The sequence below is a fragment of the Athene noctua genome, chromosome 6 (assembly GCF_965140245.1).
Source record: "Athene noctua chromosome 6, bAthNoc1.hap1.1, whole genome shotgun sequence".
Classification (NCBI taxonomy): Eukaryota; Metazoa; Chordata; class Aves; order Strigiformes; family Strigidae; genus Athene; species Athene noctua.
In genome coordinates, this window is record NC_134042.1 from 23,068,377 (window position 1) to 23,083,986 (window position 15,610).

Genomic DNA, 15,610 nt, shown 5'->3' on the forward strand with positions numbered 1-15,610 from the left:
TCTGGAATTCCCCTGTTTTGCTTTTTTTAAAAGTTTGATAACCATAACTGTGACCAGAAAGCTGTACCATTGATATACATAATACTAAGATGATGATTTCTGTACAATTCCATCCTGACCTTTGCACTTCCTAACATTTAAAAATGTATCTGCTAGTAGAACCAGCAAAAATGACTCTCAGATTTTAAAAATTATTTTCGTTTTTACTTCATACAATAAATTCAAATTATTCTCAGCACTCACCCTTTCTTTGCAGTCAGCAATAATTGTTAGTATCAAAATAATGTACAGTGGCAAGTTCCCATTGCATTCTGTAGTGAAGTGCAAAAACTTCATCTTCCTCAAGCCCTTATCACCCAAACAACTGTGTAGATGCTTTTGCTGTCTTTATGCTTTTGCTGTCTTTATAAGTTTTTGATTTTTTAAAAAAATTAAGATTGCATTTTCCTTTGTCTTCTGACTTGCATGTTTTCTCATACAAGTTCTGTTACGCTCCTGTAGAATCAGCACATCTTTATAAATATGAGGAAGAGAGAGGCTGCCGTTTTGTAGTAGGGCAGTTCTTTTTGTAATTCTCTGAGATTGTTACTATTTTTTCATTAACAGAACATCTTGGGGAAAAGGTGAAGATTAGTTTCTGCATAAAACAATGGTAGGAACTAACTTCTGGGAGATATACAAAGTTATTGTTATTCTATTAAGAACATTTAAGGTTAAAAAAACTTTCAAAGAACCCCCTAAATATATTTTTGAATGAATGAATAAACAGACTTTTGTGCGTAAAGAAATTTATTTGTGATAAACAAATAAACAATTAAATTTGAAATGGACCACAGTCATCATAAGTAACAAGTTCAAGTTCTTCAGAGATTCAACTGACTAAAGCCACAGCTTTTGTGTTTGCTATTTGTTTGGGTTTTTGTTTGTATTCCTTCTTGCTTTCAGTTCTGTTTTTTAATCTCTTAAACTGTGTCAATTTTCAATCAGTTTTTTTAATGTTTCTTTTTCTGACTACATTGAACTTCAGTAATTTACACTGACCTTGATTTGGGTTAAATAAAGGTTGCTAAAGTGTATCAATTAAACTGATACATTTCTGAGACCAGTCAAGATTGAACTAAGGTAAGCTGTTCTGTCTGCATCCATCCGTGATGTAAAATGTATTTGTATCTTCCATTAAAAGAAAGTTGGTCTTCAGTTCACCTCATAATAATCTATGTAGCAATGAACTAAACATGGGAACTTCAAATTTTCTTTAACGCTGAAAAACTTATTTCAGAAAGTATGTTTCAGAACAGAACAGGGCTGCTAACTGATTCTCCTTAAGTGTTCCTTTCCTGTCTGACAGTTCCCTACTGGTTAGAAAAGCAGAATACAAAGAAGATTTCCATTGGAAAGAAAATTGAGCTGAATAGTTGTTTTACCTTTTGATTGGATCCAAGGCCTAATAAGGACAGTAACAAATGCTATTATTTGGAAATTAAGTATTCAAAGAAGTCTTTGAACAGTGATTAAAATCTTAAAACAGCACTGAAAAGAATACACAATGAGGAGATAGGCTGAACAGTAAGTTGCATGGTGAACATTTGCCTAACACTCAAGCAATTTTTTTAACATATGCAAAATAATTTGTATTTCAGTCTGTGTTTTTCTGTGTATTCAAGGCAAAAAAGCAAACTGCCTTCTCTAATAAATGACTACAAAGTATAGTCCTTCCTATTCAGAGAATGAAAAATCCAGAATATGTTTGACATCAATCATTATACATGTACAGAAACTGTACTGCAGCCTATTATAATTTTAAATGCTAATTTTTTGAGATTAAGTAATTCAAAGAATATACTGAACTGGAATTTGATTTTAAATTGCTTTAGGGCTATTTTAGTGAACCATTTAAATAAATATTAGGTCTTCACATATGTGTGTCTTGGTCTTTTTGACACAGGAGACATTCCACTGCATGTTAATATACGGGAGATGTGTGATTCAGGACAGCCTGTTGTGGTCTCGCAGCCTCAGAGTGATGCCGTAAGTTTGGTGCACTGCACTTAAAACAATAAAAAGCCCTCCTCCAAAAGCAAACAGAGAGTGCTTCTTGTTATTGCTGTTTGAGAAGAAATGTGTACTGGAATGTAACTTAGGGAAATAAAGTAAAAGGGTAGTGTCATCAAGTAAGTCAAGCCCTTCATTTTGGAATACTGGTCATCTGTTCTGCCTCCGTGGGTTTGGTTTTGGTTAATTAGTCTGAATCATTCAGAATAGTGAAGATTTGATCCAGATTCTGGCATGCCGAGAAGGGGAAGGTCAGTGTCAAGCCTCATGAGACCTTGCAACTAATGTAGGTGCTCTAAAACTGTCAGTTTGAGCCTTTGGTAGTTGAGCCTGGAAACTGTCAAAGGGTCCTCTCCAAAGATGTTTGTAACAAAACCTGTGTGTTGTCAGTACCTGGGTTGTTTTCAGCAGGAAGTGGAGCAATTTACACACAAGAAGAAATGGATTTTTCAGTTCATTTACCATAACATTTTATTGCCAAAGGAAAATAAGAGTTATTGAAGTGGTGGAAGTCAAATATGCAAGTCTGTAAAGAAAAGCAGTTGCACATATAAAACTTCATTAACACTGATAGAGTATGATTTTCCTGGCTAGTATTTTCTTTCTCCTCTGCTGGAGTTTGTCTGCCAGGCTCCACAGGGCAGGGTGTTGTCTGCCACATTGTGTTTGTACAGTATATGGCATGATGCAGCCTCACTCTTAACTGTTGCTTAGATGTTACCATAAAAAAAAAAGTGATTAATGCTGATAATAGATGATAGAATCAATTAGGGATAAGATAGAATGTACCTGTGGTACATTCTAATATCAATAACCTTTCTAATATCATGATTGCTAGGTGCATGCTGTGGTATTTTTTTTTTCCTTCCCACACTTTTAAAAGAAAAAAAAACAAAGGGGGATTAACAGTGTTAATCTGGTGTTATTAACATACTGATTGGGATTCCAGAGGAACAGTGTCAGTCTTAAAATTGTAATACATCATTTTGTTTTGAAAGAGAAGCAGCAGCACTATGACATGTTGATTTCTAATTGAATGCCATATTTTTGAATGCAATATGCAAGGCCTATGCTGATCCTCTGTGGAATAATGTAGTGATTTTGAGACTAGATCCTTGTGGAAAGGAATCATTATAATCCGTATGGTAGTTTCTATCTGAGAAGTTTGATCGGCACTGTGCAGGTTTGAGTAGATGCATGGCTTAGCTTGAAGTTGAAGCAGAACAACTGAGCAAACTAAGATGGAAGGCTCACAGTATCTGAAATCTATAATAACCAAGAGTCTGTAGCCTGCAGGACTATCAATCTAAAATTCAGACTTAGGATAGCATTCTGAAAATTAAAAAAGACAAGAAAGTCTGTTGTGTTGCCATCTGTTCCTCCTTGGACTATGTTCTTGGTAATGAAAGGAGGGCTTATAAGCACCATTTGTGGCAATTAAGTTAAATATGAAGAGGAATAAAGATTGACAAATATGTGTGACACTGGGGAAAACTTTTAATATTCTCTGCCACTGTGTCTGTGAGATAATAATTCTCAGAGAATGAGGGGTTTTTTAGATGTCACTAATCTCTACAGAATGAAAAAGAATTTCCCTTTATCCCTGGTTTGCTTCTCATTTGAAAGACAGAGAAATTTATTGTTGTTCACTTACATTTTGAAAGAAAAATTAAATCCTTATCACATAACTGATGGTGGGAGAGGTTATATAAGGTCAGATTCTAATCTTTAATACATGACACCCATCACCATGTTTCTCAAATAAACTAAAATTGTGGCTATTCATGCATGAACAATCACAGTTTTTCAGATAGAGAACAATGTACTCAGAGCTGCTGAAATTATCTCTGCTCTCGTCCCTTAAATTTACAGCATGTTTTTATTATAAAATTCTGTGCAGTTTTGTTAGAGCACACTTACAAACCAAATACAGAATCATAGAACTGAAATAATACCTAACAGATTCAAACAGTGGGGAATAAAGATAGTGATTGACTTTTCAGAAACCCAGCATGCTGTCACACCTTCTACGCTCTGTCAAGACTAGAATAAAGGGTGTTTCTAAAATATGTTAGCTAATACTTTTTTTTGCTTACACACCTGCCACAGGGTTCAACTTGCCTTGCTGATATGTAAAAGTATAGCTCTCATTCTACACCAGAATTTTAAAATGTGTAAGCAAACTTGTCTTTATTAGTTATTTTAAAGCTTAGATGTAATTGGTGGAAACGGGAAGTTTCCTTTTCACAACTAGCAAGGAAATACTAACAACTAAACCAAACCTTCCAGAAAAAAGAAAATTATTTGTAGAATTGTGCATGTGTGAACTTAGAAAGTTCTTCCTTGGGGAAGGCACAGAATATATATGAGTTTCTCACTTATGGAAAGGGCTGAAAAGCTAAAGGATGTGAGGGTTTAATGGCTGGATTTCTCTTCTGGTGAAGCTTGAGACAGTCCCCATGGAGAAATAAACAGTGTTGGTAAAATTATTTTGCTCTTGGTATAACATTGTCTATGTTAATGTTTCTGTCAGCTTAGTTGTTTAAATTGTGACTTTTTTCAAACCCTCTTCATTGACAAAACTTTATGTGCTGTAGTAATTGGAATATTGCTATACTCACATGTTAGCCTAAATGACAGGGGCTAGCCTAAGAAAGAGAGCAGACACACCACAGCAGTGTCCTTTACAAGAAGCTAATAATTTCTTAGTTTAATCAACAGTGAGGACTTACCAGACCTTTCTGGAGATAATTGAGAGTCTTGGGAGGATTTTCCTCTTCCATCAAGCAGTGGAGGTGGATTGGATGACTAGGGCTTCATTTTTTTGCTCACCCGAACATATGAGAGAGTCTCTAGACAGCAGAAGCTAGTAAAGGAAAATCAGGAACATGGCTAAAATGGTAGAATAGGAAAAACTGTAGGGAAAACAAATGAAGAATTGCTGAAATCAGGTGGCATTGATCATGCTCAGATGTAGGTAAACCTCCTAGAGATCATGAGAAGGAACCAGCAGCAAAAGAGGTGTTTGAAAGAGGCATCATGAAACTTGTGGATAAGAGGGCTAGAAACACAGCAAGAGATACAGGACTTGATTAGTTGCAATGGAGTCATTCGTCCACCAAATGAGTTGCTTAAATGCCCAGTGAATTCTCTGTCAACACTGGGGGAAAAGTTAAGTAGTTCCTGAGAACTTCCCCATCTGTGAGCGCAAAACCCAGAGAGGTATGGGACAGTTGATGGTTATCTTGTGAGGACTTCCTACTAGAAACTTTTGGGTATATCACAGCCTTGATGGCACCGTGGATTTGTTAATACCTTGCTAGGACAAGTTAGCTGTGACCATTAAGCACCAAACTCCCATCTTTCTCAAGATCAAAGAAGCAGCTCAAGCAAGTACAAAATACATTTGCTGTACCAGTATGTCCATTCACCTTCTAAAATCTAGGGAGTCTTGCTGGGATACACATTTCAGGGAGGAGACATGCTGGAGGCTGAGGCAGGCAGTAGGTGTTGTCTTTCATCATCTTGTCGTGGGAATGAGGTGATAAAAGTTGTGGAGGAGAGATGATACACCTCTAAGGTTCAGCAGGGATAATGTATTCAAGACAGGAGAGAAGTCATGAAAGAATGAAGTTTAGATTTCAGCTTCTTCCCCTTCTCCATTATTAAAGATACAGTGAACCCTCATGGCAGAAAGTATAAAGAGGATGACTGCTTTTGAAAAAAACCCCAAATGCCAGGAAACGTGTAATGGTCAATTAGTTCAGATAATCACAGAATCATTCAGGTTGGAAAAGACCCTTGGGATCATCGAGTCCAACGCTCAGCCCTACTCTGCAAAGTTCTCCCCTAGACCATATCCCCCAACATCTCATCCAAATGACCCTTAAACACATCCAGGGATGGTGACTCCACCACCTCCCTGGGCAGCCTATTCCACTGTCTGATCACTCTTACTGTGAGAATTTTTTTCCTAATGTCCAGTCTAAACCTCCCCTGTTGCAGTTTAAAGCCATTCCCTCTTCTATCACTAATTACCTGTGAGAAGAGACCAGCACCAACCTCTCTACAATGTCCTTTCAGGTAGTTGTAGAGAGTGATGAGGTCTACCCTCAGCCTTCTCCTCCTCAAACTAAACAGTCCCAGTTCCTTCAATCCTTAGTGTTTTCTTGCCCATACTGTTTTGGGAAACATTTGCAATCTATTAAGGAAAAATACTTTGAGATTACCCTCCTGTTCCATAAAAATCAAGTAGGATATATTGGAAAAGCAGGGGAAGGTGAAGGGAAGCAAACTCAGTGAATCATATATAGCTTAGAGTGTTGGATCCCCCAGATAGCACAGCCCGTGCAGTATGCACAAACTTACGTGCAGTGTAGTGAGGAATTTATATCTTGGGTAGGAAAAAGAGCCAAACTTGTCCTGGTGCAAAGAAACCAGGGCCTGTGGCTGGAATGTCATCCTATCCAGCTTGTGATAAAGGAGCTCAGTGTATGATGCAAACCCCACATACTTCTTGGGGGAGGTTCTGTTACTGTCTAGTTCACATTTAACAGTGGGCGATTTTTTCAGCCCTCTTGCAGATTACATATAGTCATATGTACTGGTGAAGGGTTTTGAGGCCAGTAAATTGCACACAGCTCTATAAAGGGAGAAAAAAAGCCCAGTCAAGTGGAAAGCAGGGGCATGAGGCATCAGCAGTCTGACGTAACAGAGGAGAGTAGTTCTGGTTAAAAATCTCTTTTCAATTAAATTAGAAATGTTACAGACCTTACCGTGGTATTATTCAAAGAGACAGGTGGAATTTATATTCAGAAAGACTTTTTTTCTAGAACTGTATGAAAGGGTGATGTGTGAGTAGGGTAAAAATGTACAACCTTTTAAAGCCTGCAAGAAATATTTGGAGAAAAATTGAAGCAGTGGTAGCAAATAATGTTTGCTGCTGTTTAGCTGTCATCAGTAATTCCATTTAAAGTGTGATCTCTCCAGGGTGTGATATCTTTAAAAAAAAGGCAAACCCCAAAGAAGGCTGCATGATGTGATTTATAATATGCCTTATTGTCGAAGCTTCCTTTGAATGGTCGCAGTAACATTTGGTATGTGTATGTTCGAATCCTTCATTCAGGGTGTAGATAGTACAATGCATCATCACACCCTCATTTGTGCTTTATTTTGCTGAAGAAAATGCTGAGCGGTGGAATAGTCTGTTTGAAGGATGTTACTATATTGCATTTGAATTGCGCTGTTCTACTTAACCATGTTTTCTGGTCAAGATGTCTTTTCTGATGTACGTAATGGCACCTGAGTGATGTACGTGCTTAATGGCACCTTGAGGCTAGCAGTGTTTCCAGCTGAGGCTCCCTCAGAGGACAGCTTGGCTTCTGCAGCTGCTCATATATAGGATTAACAGGAAATTTCTCACAAGCAGTAAGGATTTTTTTTTTTGAGGTATTGGATTCAGGAAGCATCCAGTTTACTTACCCATCTCCTCCATTTCATGTTGTAATTTATGGATTGACTTTTATCATCTCATTAAATCCTCTTTCTGGGCGGAGACTTCATTGCAGCTTGGCAGGAGTTGCCAATACATGCGAAGTAGAATCTCATGGTAGAACTGCCCAGAGGAGGATGGACTGGAAAAAGCTCTGGGCCTCTTACAGCAATCAAGAATTTCTCTGGGTGACATGAAGCTTTTATCTGAAGTGGAAACTCATTTAAACCTGTGTTTATCGTCATGCTTTTACTGCCTTCTGAGGTGACCACAGTAAAATACAGACATTGGAGGGCAACTCCAGTCATGCACTAAAAGTTGGAGTTCTGTCAAAGTAACAAGCAATTTCCATGGAAATTAAAGCTATTTAAAAATCTGATTGAACTGGAAAATGGACTGTGGTTGAGTAAAGGGAGTGCTAATAAGAACAGAAGCTATCACCTGTCATTATTTTCATGTAGATGATAGCTAAGTCTAGTATTTGTCCTTGTGTTAGTCACTATTTGAATTGTTGCTTATGGTTTTTAGTTTCCTTTAGCAACAAATAAAGTATAATCCCCCAACAGCTCAGTTGAGCAGATTTAAATACCTTATCCTTCTTTACAGGTCTATACTTGTAAAGCATCCACAGTGTTTGATATTCCAGACAGCTGGGACTTGCATAGATTTTCCTTTGGATTGCTGAGCTGGATAAAGCATCTTAATAGTCTTGGAGTCTTTTAATCACAAATAGAAGTCAGAAACCATGTCAGTACCAGTGATAAAAGGAGGACTAGGGAAAATGTGGGCCCCCTCCAGCACGAAACAGGAGACCTGGTTACCCAGGATATGGAGAAGGCTGAGGTACTCAATGACTTCTTTGTCTCGGTCTTCACCACCAAGTGCTCCAGCCACAACACCCAAGTTGCAGAATGCAAAGGCAGGGACTGGGAGAATGAAGAACCACCCACTAGGAGTAGGAGAAGATCAGGTTCAAGACCATCTAAGGAACCTGAAGGTGCACAAGTCTGTGGGAGCTGATAAAATGCATCCACAGGTCCTGAGGGAATGGGCAGATGAAGCAGCTAAGCCACTATCCATCATATTTGAGAAGTCATGGCAGTGCGGTGAAGTTCCTGCTGTCTGCAAAAGGGGAAACATAACCCCCATTTTTAAAAAGGGAAAAAAGGAAGACCCGGGGAACTATAGGCCAGTCAGTCTCACCTCTGTGCCTGTCAAGATCATGGAGCAGATCCTCCTGGAAGCTATGCTAGGGCACGTGATAAATAAGGAGGTGATTGGTGACGGCCAATATTGCTTCGCTAAGGGCAAATTGTGCTTGACAAATATGGTCAGGCATTATATTTTGGAGCTGAGCAGTGTGTTCAGAACACTTGGTGGCTAAGCAATTGCAGACTCCCAGTGTTGGTGGGGATGTGAATGGGTTGACAAGGGAAGGTGAGGTATAACAACAGCTTTCAGCTCATGCCACTTCTATGTGGGAGTCCTGGGTGGTGAGTTTGTATGTTGTTGCTGGGTCTGGCAAGGGTGAGTGTTACATGGACCATGTAACTCATGGAAAATTGATTATGAGCCAGCAATGTGCACTCACAGCCCAGAAAGCAAACCATGTCCTGGGCTGCATCAAGAGAAGTGTGGCCAGCAGGTCAAGGCAGGCAATTCTCCCCATCTACTCCACTCTCATGAGACCCCACCTGGGGTACTGTGTCCAGCTCTGGGGTTTCCAACACAAGAAGGACATAGACTATCTTGAGTGGGTCCAGAAGAGGGCCATGAAGATGATCAGGGGGCTGGAGCACATCTGGGGACACTGTGGGGACAGGCTAACAAAGTTGGGTTTATTCAGCCTGGAGAAGAAATGAAGCGGCCTTCCAGTATTTAGAGGGGACCTACATGAAAGCTGGGGGGGGTCTCTATCAGGGAGTGTAGTGACAGGACAAGGGGTGACTGATTTTAAACTGAAAGAGGGTTGATTTAGATTAGATTAAAGGAAGACATTCTTCACTGTGAGTGTGGAGAGACACTGGCACAGGTTTCCCAGAGAAGCTGTGGCTGCCCCCTCCCTGGCAGTGTTCAAGGCCAGGCTGGATGGGGCTGTGAGCAACCTGGGCTAGTGGAAGGTGTCCCTGTCCATGGCAGGGTTTGGAACTAGATCATCTTTAAGGTGTCTTCCAATCCAAACCATTCTATTGTATGATTTGTACTCCGTGGTGTACTTGGCCCACAACCAAGTGATGGGATCAGTATTGTTTTTCTGAGTTGCTGGATCTGAAGTTGTTTGTATGCAGTGGTTTGAGTGAGGGTGAATGTGCTATCAGTTCCTGCCTGATTTGACTTTGTTGATGAGTACATTGCATTCTGTATTTGTGTGGCCATTGCACTAGACCCTGAAAGCCACTGCAGTGAGCTGTTTGCAGGCTAAGGTCTGCACTTCAGTGAAAGGCAAGCTAGCAGGTCAAGCCAATACAATCCATGAGAACAGGGCAGACTCAGCTGTGACCTGTACAGTCAGTTTGCAGTAATCTTAGCAGTGATGCACACTTCCGTCATGGTTAAGATTTTTAGGGAGAATGAAATTCCGTAACTGAAAGGCTGGCATTTCTCTAGGATTACTATAGGGCTTAATTAGGTGAGCTAATAAAAAGGCATTTTAAATCTACCCCATGTTTATTATCCCATGACAGAGTAATGAGTGAGGATGTTCTGATTATTTAGGCTAAGTAGGACATTTCAGTCCTTTTCCTGATGAACTTCATTACAAGTTCACCGTTTCCTACTCCACAATCTATGCTGTCATTAATCACTTCATCATCTACCGTGCCCTCCAAGGCCTAAGGAGGTTTGTGATTTAAAGAATGCTGTGCTCTTCTGGCAGTGTTTGTAGCAGTGTTGGAGAGGTAAACAATCTCTAACGTGGCCATTATTCGACTCTCTGAATGTCACCTTTCACCTCTACCTCTGCTCTGCCCAGTGCTGCTTTCAGACCCCAACTAGGCAGCGTTCGTAATGAACGAGTCTGGCATGTTTTTAAGGGCATTCTGTCTTTCTGTGCACTTCTTCATCAAAGCATGGAGAATGTTTGGCTTCCAGCTAACTGGTATGTTACTGTTAAATATAAAGTTGTCCATCTACAAAAAAATGCTTTCAGAAAGACAGTCTATAAACCATTTCTTTAGAGCTTCCAAACCATAAAGGGAAAAACTGATCTGTAAAGTTCACTTTTATCCTATTAAAATTTAAATGGTTGTGAGTGATGAATAGGAAATCTTTTCTTTTTCTCCTCTGGCGTTCCACCTAAAAAGGAAGTAAAAAATCCTCTCCATTTTTCAGCTGCAACCCATCTTCTTTTGCTTAGTAATGATGGAATAAACAGCTGAACTGAGCTGTGCAGTCTGTCTACAGACGCCACACTGAAAAGATCATGAGTAAGAGAAACCATTCAATTTTAATGTAATTTCATTACATTAAAAAAACAAACCATGTTGTGTTTTTTTAATGTAATGAAAAGCATATTGACAGTCACTGAGATTCCATTTAGACCTTTCATATATGTTGATTGATAGGTCCTCACTCATGGCTGCATGATTTCTTCAAAGATAGGAATCTAAGGGTTGAAACAGTTGATTTTGTCAATGACAGGTTACTGATAGAATTCTGTAAGGAAATGCATGAGATACTGGTCTGTTCAACATATAAAGTAGTGGTTTAGAGAAACAAAAAAAGGATGCTTAGCAGGTAAATCCGATTGCTGGTAGCACTAGAGCTAGGTAATACTAGCACACTGGCTACAGATTGTTGCACCAGGAACCTCCTGTTACAAAGCAACAGATAAGCTACTTGGCAAATGAGTCAGTGTACACTGTGCAGTCGTTGCCCAGACACTCATTAACAGTGCTTTTTGGGGAAAAAAAATCTAGTTTTTTGGGATGTTGACATAAGGTAACACTTAGACAAACCATCAAGTCTCCCAGGCTGGATATCTGGTTGCTGTCTGGGTGGTTATGGAAGTCTGTGTTCCAAGGACCCTTGCCAGTGGTGTCTTTGGCTGGATCAAACGAGACTCCCTGGACTGCTGTTTAGCTCAGTTTTAACAATGCAGCTAGTCCATGGTCCTATATGACTATTGTAGCATACGCATGATCCATTGCTGCTGATTATCTTGATTAATGTACACAGCATCTCCTATCTTAGCTATGTACAAAGCCACTATCCTATGTCACTATTTTGGCACCTGCAAGAACAATTTCTACAGTCCATTTATCTTTCTGTGTACAATTTGACCAGCTCTGGAGCAGGAACAGCCTGGGCAGTCTCTATAAGGGGCCAGATTTTTCCATGCAGAAATTGTTAATTGTTGTTAATTGACTCATTAAAACACATTAATTAGTCTGTACAAAGTGGAAGCTGCTTGCAGGACTCTTCAACATAGTCCAAAATGCCCACCTGGAGCGCTTCTACACCAGTTAGTCAAACACATAACTGCAAAGGCAGCTTGACTTCAATCACCTTATTTCAAGTTGGTCCATTGTCTCATCTAGGCAGATGACTAGCTGGGGAGTAGCTAGACCACCCAGGGAATTAATGGCAATATGTGGTGGGTGTTGCATAGGGGCACAGCTGTGCTACCCAACTGCACTGCAGTTATACCCATAGGAGAAGTTTGAATTTCATGCTTGTGACTTCAGTTCTGTAGTTCTTGCCCCAGAGTCATGCATGTGGGAGAAAACAGTCCTAGCTTGGCACTTGCATTCCTTACAAATTCAGAAAAGGTGGTGTGAGCACTGATACCCTGAGACACTGAGGCTGGGAGTGCCAGAAAAGAAAACCTGACAAGCCAGAAGCAAGCCCTAGAAGAGAGGAGACCTGTTAGGGTTGCCTGACCCTGCTAAAGGCAGAGTAATGAAACCTTGTTCAGACTAGTGACAGTTTGTGCTAGTGGCCCAAGTGAGAGACAGACCTTCTCTTCCTGACCCTGTGGCATCAGGCATTTGTTAGTTTGCTGTTTTAAAGGCTCATCAGGGATGCGAGGTCTAACTCAAGGTTAGAGCCATCTAAGAGTGCTGCAGGAGGCAGGAGAGATTGGTGCCGTGGGGAATATTGTGGTGATTTCTTCAAGTAAAACAGGGAAGGTTGTCAATGTGGGCTCCATATGAAGACTTACATAAGAAGATGAAGAAGTAGCTTGGTTACAGTCTAACAAAGTAGAAGCAAGCTGAATAGCAGGGGAGTTTTCTGTTGTACTAGACAAACACGGAACATGATGTACCAGCTGGAAATTGAAGCATGACAAATTCAAATTATAGATAAGGTGTACATTTTTAACAATGGAAGTAATCAACCTCTGGAACAACGTACAAGATATATATATATATATATATATATATATACACACACATGCACAAAGATGCTCTTTTTTGAAAATCTTTGTATCAGGATTGGAGACCTTTCTAAAAGCCATGTTCCATTTCGACTACAAGTTATTGAGCTTGGTGCAGGAATTACTTGGTTTCATTTTGTGGTTTGTTCTGACTTTATACACATCTCAACATTAAATTAATGAATACTTGATGTTAGACTGATTGTGGTCCTAGCTGTGTCATGGTTTTAGAGATGTTAAAAGAAGTATGCTTATGGGTCGCTCCCAATAGTCTTGCAGTTCTGTGCTCTTCTGCCCTCCAGCTTATGTTATCTGACCAGATGCTGCAGGTTGGTATGAAAGGGAGATTTTGCTCTATGGATTCTGGTGTTGCACGATTAGTTCTTTCCAATACCCACTTGAGTCTTTGGAAATATGTCCTTTTTTTGAGAATACTTTAATGTCTGTATAGGAGATACTGTAGTCTAGTCTGTAATGAATTAATTTTTTCAAAAAATTTTTCTGGAATGTCGTGGTTTTCTCTGATTCTCTATCTCAATCCTGTGCACAGTGCATCTCGGATTTTTAGGGTGAGGGAAGTTTATAATTAATAGTACCTGTGGGACTAAAGAGTCGTCCTTCTCAACACTTCTCCTCCAGAAGACTATTGATTCTGTTTGCTATTTAAGACAAACTGTTCATTCAAGTTCTATTCTCAGAATAATAACCAAGGTAAATTTTACACCCCACCCCACTCCCAATTTTTTAAATAATGCTTGTACATTATTTTATTTATTAATGCGTCATTTTTCTTGAATGCAAAACCGGCTAAATTGAACCAATTTATTGTAATGTTTCTGTTTTTCTTTGAAGGTGTGTGAAAGAACAGACACCTAACAAGATGTAAAATATGCCTTTTTATAGAAAACAAAAGGTGCTAAATACATTTTTCTGTTTTTACAGGCTAAAGCCTATCTAAAGATAGCTATGGAAATAGTAAGACGACTGCCAGTACCTCCTGCTTGAAGCGTTTATCACTGAAACTTACCAAAAAAGTGATCTTTTGGTGAGACCAATGCAGACGAGTCCGACCTAATTATATGGATGCCATATCTAAGAAGGTTTTTTAGGAGTTAATTGTGATACTCAGTTTTTCAAATCATTGTTTGGCCATGTACAAATGGACTGAAGCATGCAAAAGATGGTAGACAGCGTTTAACTGCTGGATTGTAACATCATCAAGCAAGAAGGGATGAAGTACGTTTTTCACATATGTACTGTTTTAAGGTCAAGAATTAAAACCAGCCACTCCAGCCAAGCAGAATGATGACAGAGATGCCAAGGCATAAGTCCTACTTAAAAAATGACATTTGCAATACTCTTAATTTCTGTCAGTTTTGGTTCAGCTTTTTAGCTGGTTAACTACCAAGTTGACCTTAAGTTCTGCAGATTTTAAGAAGCAAATTTAGTTATGTAACTGCAGTACTTTTGTCTTCATCTTCAAAGAAAATTTAAAAAATTCCACGTATACTCTGAAGAGTTCTTGTGATGGATCATGAGCAAATTCATTCATTATTGGATAATGTTCGATCATGAGGCAATTCACAGTTTAGTGGAGAATGGATTACATGACCCTGAGGCTTATTTCCTGAGTCCTTTTCATTGTAATGGACCCAGACAGAAGACTAGGTAACCAAGGTCTTCACTGAAAATCAGGTATTGTGCCTAAGCTCAGTCTGCCAGGGGATGCAAATGATCAAGATAAATTAAATTTATCATTGCATATTCCTATTACAGTGGAGCAACTTGGAATTTGAATATAAAGGTGAATTTATGAAGTAAAAAAAAAATTTGGTCTTCAAACTGCGTGGCCTTCTATTTTTTCTTTACCTTACATTTCTGCAATCTTTATTTTTGTGTTGGTGTGTGGAAGTGGAAGAATATGCCTTCAGGGAATGAGTTTCCATTTACAGTTAGATGTTTGAGTTGACATTTAGGCTTTTTCATTTACATAATCAAGTATGGGTATCTTATACATCTTAACTGTACCATACTGGGAATTTAACCATACTAGGGATTCTGCTGTTGACCTCTGTGGGACCAAGAATTTCCTGATAGTTCATATAATTGTTCAGGATTTTGGATGTAGTTGTTTTTTCTTACCGAACTAATACAACATAAAAAGTTGGTATACATTTACATTAAGAATATTTAAGTAATACGTACCGAGAATTTACATGTGATAGCTACACACAAATATGGGCTGAATTTCAAGCTTAGGTTATTTTCTAAACATGTAAATTACATGGTCCAAAACTATTGATTTTTTGCTTCAAGTCAGTCTCTGAATCTCCCTGCCCACACCCTGCCTCATGAGATCTCATACCAGTATTCAGCTTTTTCAGAAGCATATTATCATAGACCTATAGAATTGACACAAATACTCACTTCCTTTTAGTTGTCTAATATATTTTACAAAAATTAAAGCCGGCTTAGTGTTCTGCCCTTTCATATTTTATTGATAACTTAGTGAGTTTTTTTAAATTGAGCTTTATCTTTACACATATTATTTATTCACTTCTGCTTTACATATTGTGATTGTTGATATGTATATCTGTAAGTAATCCTGTGGTTTTGGCATAGCATAATCATAAATTTCAGTGGAAAAACTGGGATTCTGATGGGTTTTTATCAAATGACTGTGATGCTTT

At 39.0% G+C, this 15,610-nt stretch overlaps 1 protein-coding gene across 3 annotated transcripts in view; it reads left to right on the top strand.

The window, feature by feature from the left end:
* Nucleotides 1–15,393, top strand: part of NUBPL (NUBP iron-sulfur cluster assembly factor, mitochondrial) — an 88,320-nt gene extending 72,927 nt beyond the window's left edge. The window contains exons 10-11 of one of the 3 annotated variants that reach the window (XM_074909856.1): nucleotides 1,946–2,028; nucleotides 13,863–15,392. In XM_074909856.1, coding sequence (XP_074765957.1) covers nucleotides 1,946–2,028; nucleotides 13,863–13,925 — 146 coding nt within the window. In that variant the 3' untranslated portion in view covers nucleotides 13,926–15,392. The other 2 variants (XM_074909859.1, XM_074909858.1) reach the window with 2 other exon arrangements.
* The last annotated feature ends 217 nt before the right edge of the window (nucleotides 15,394–15,610 follow it).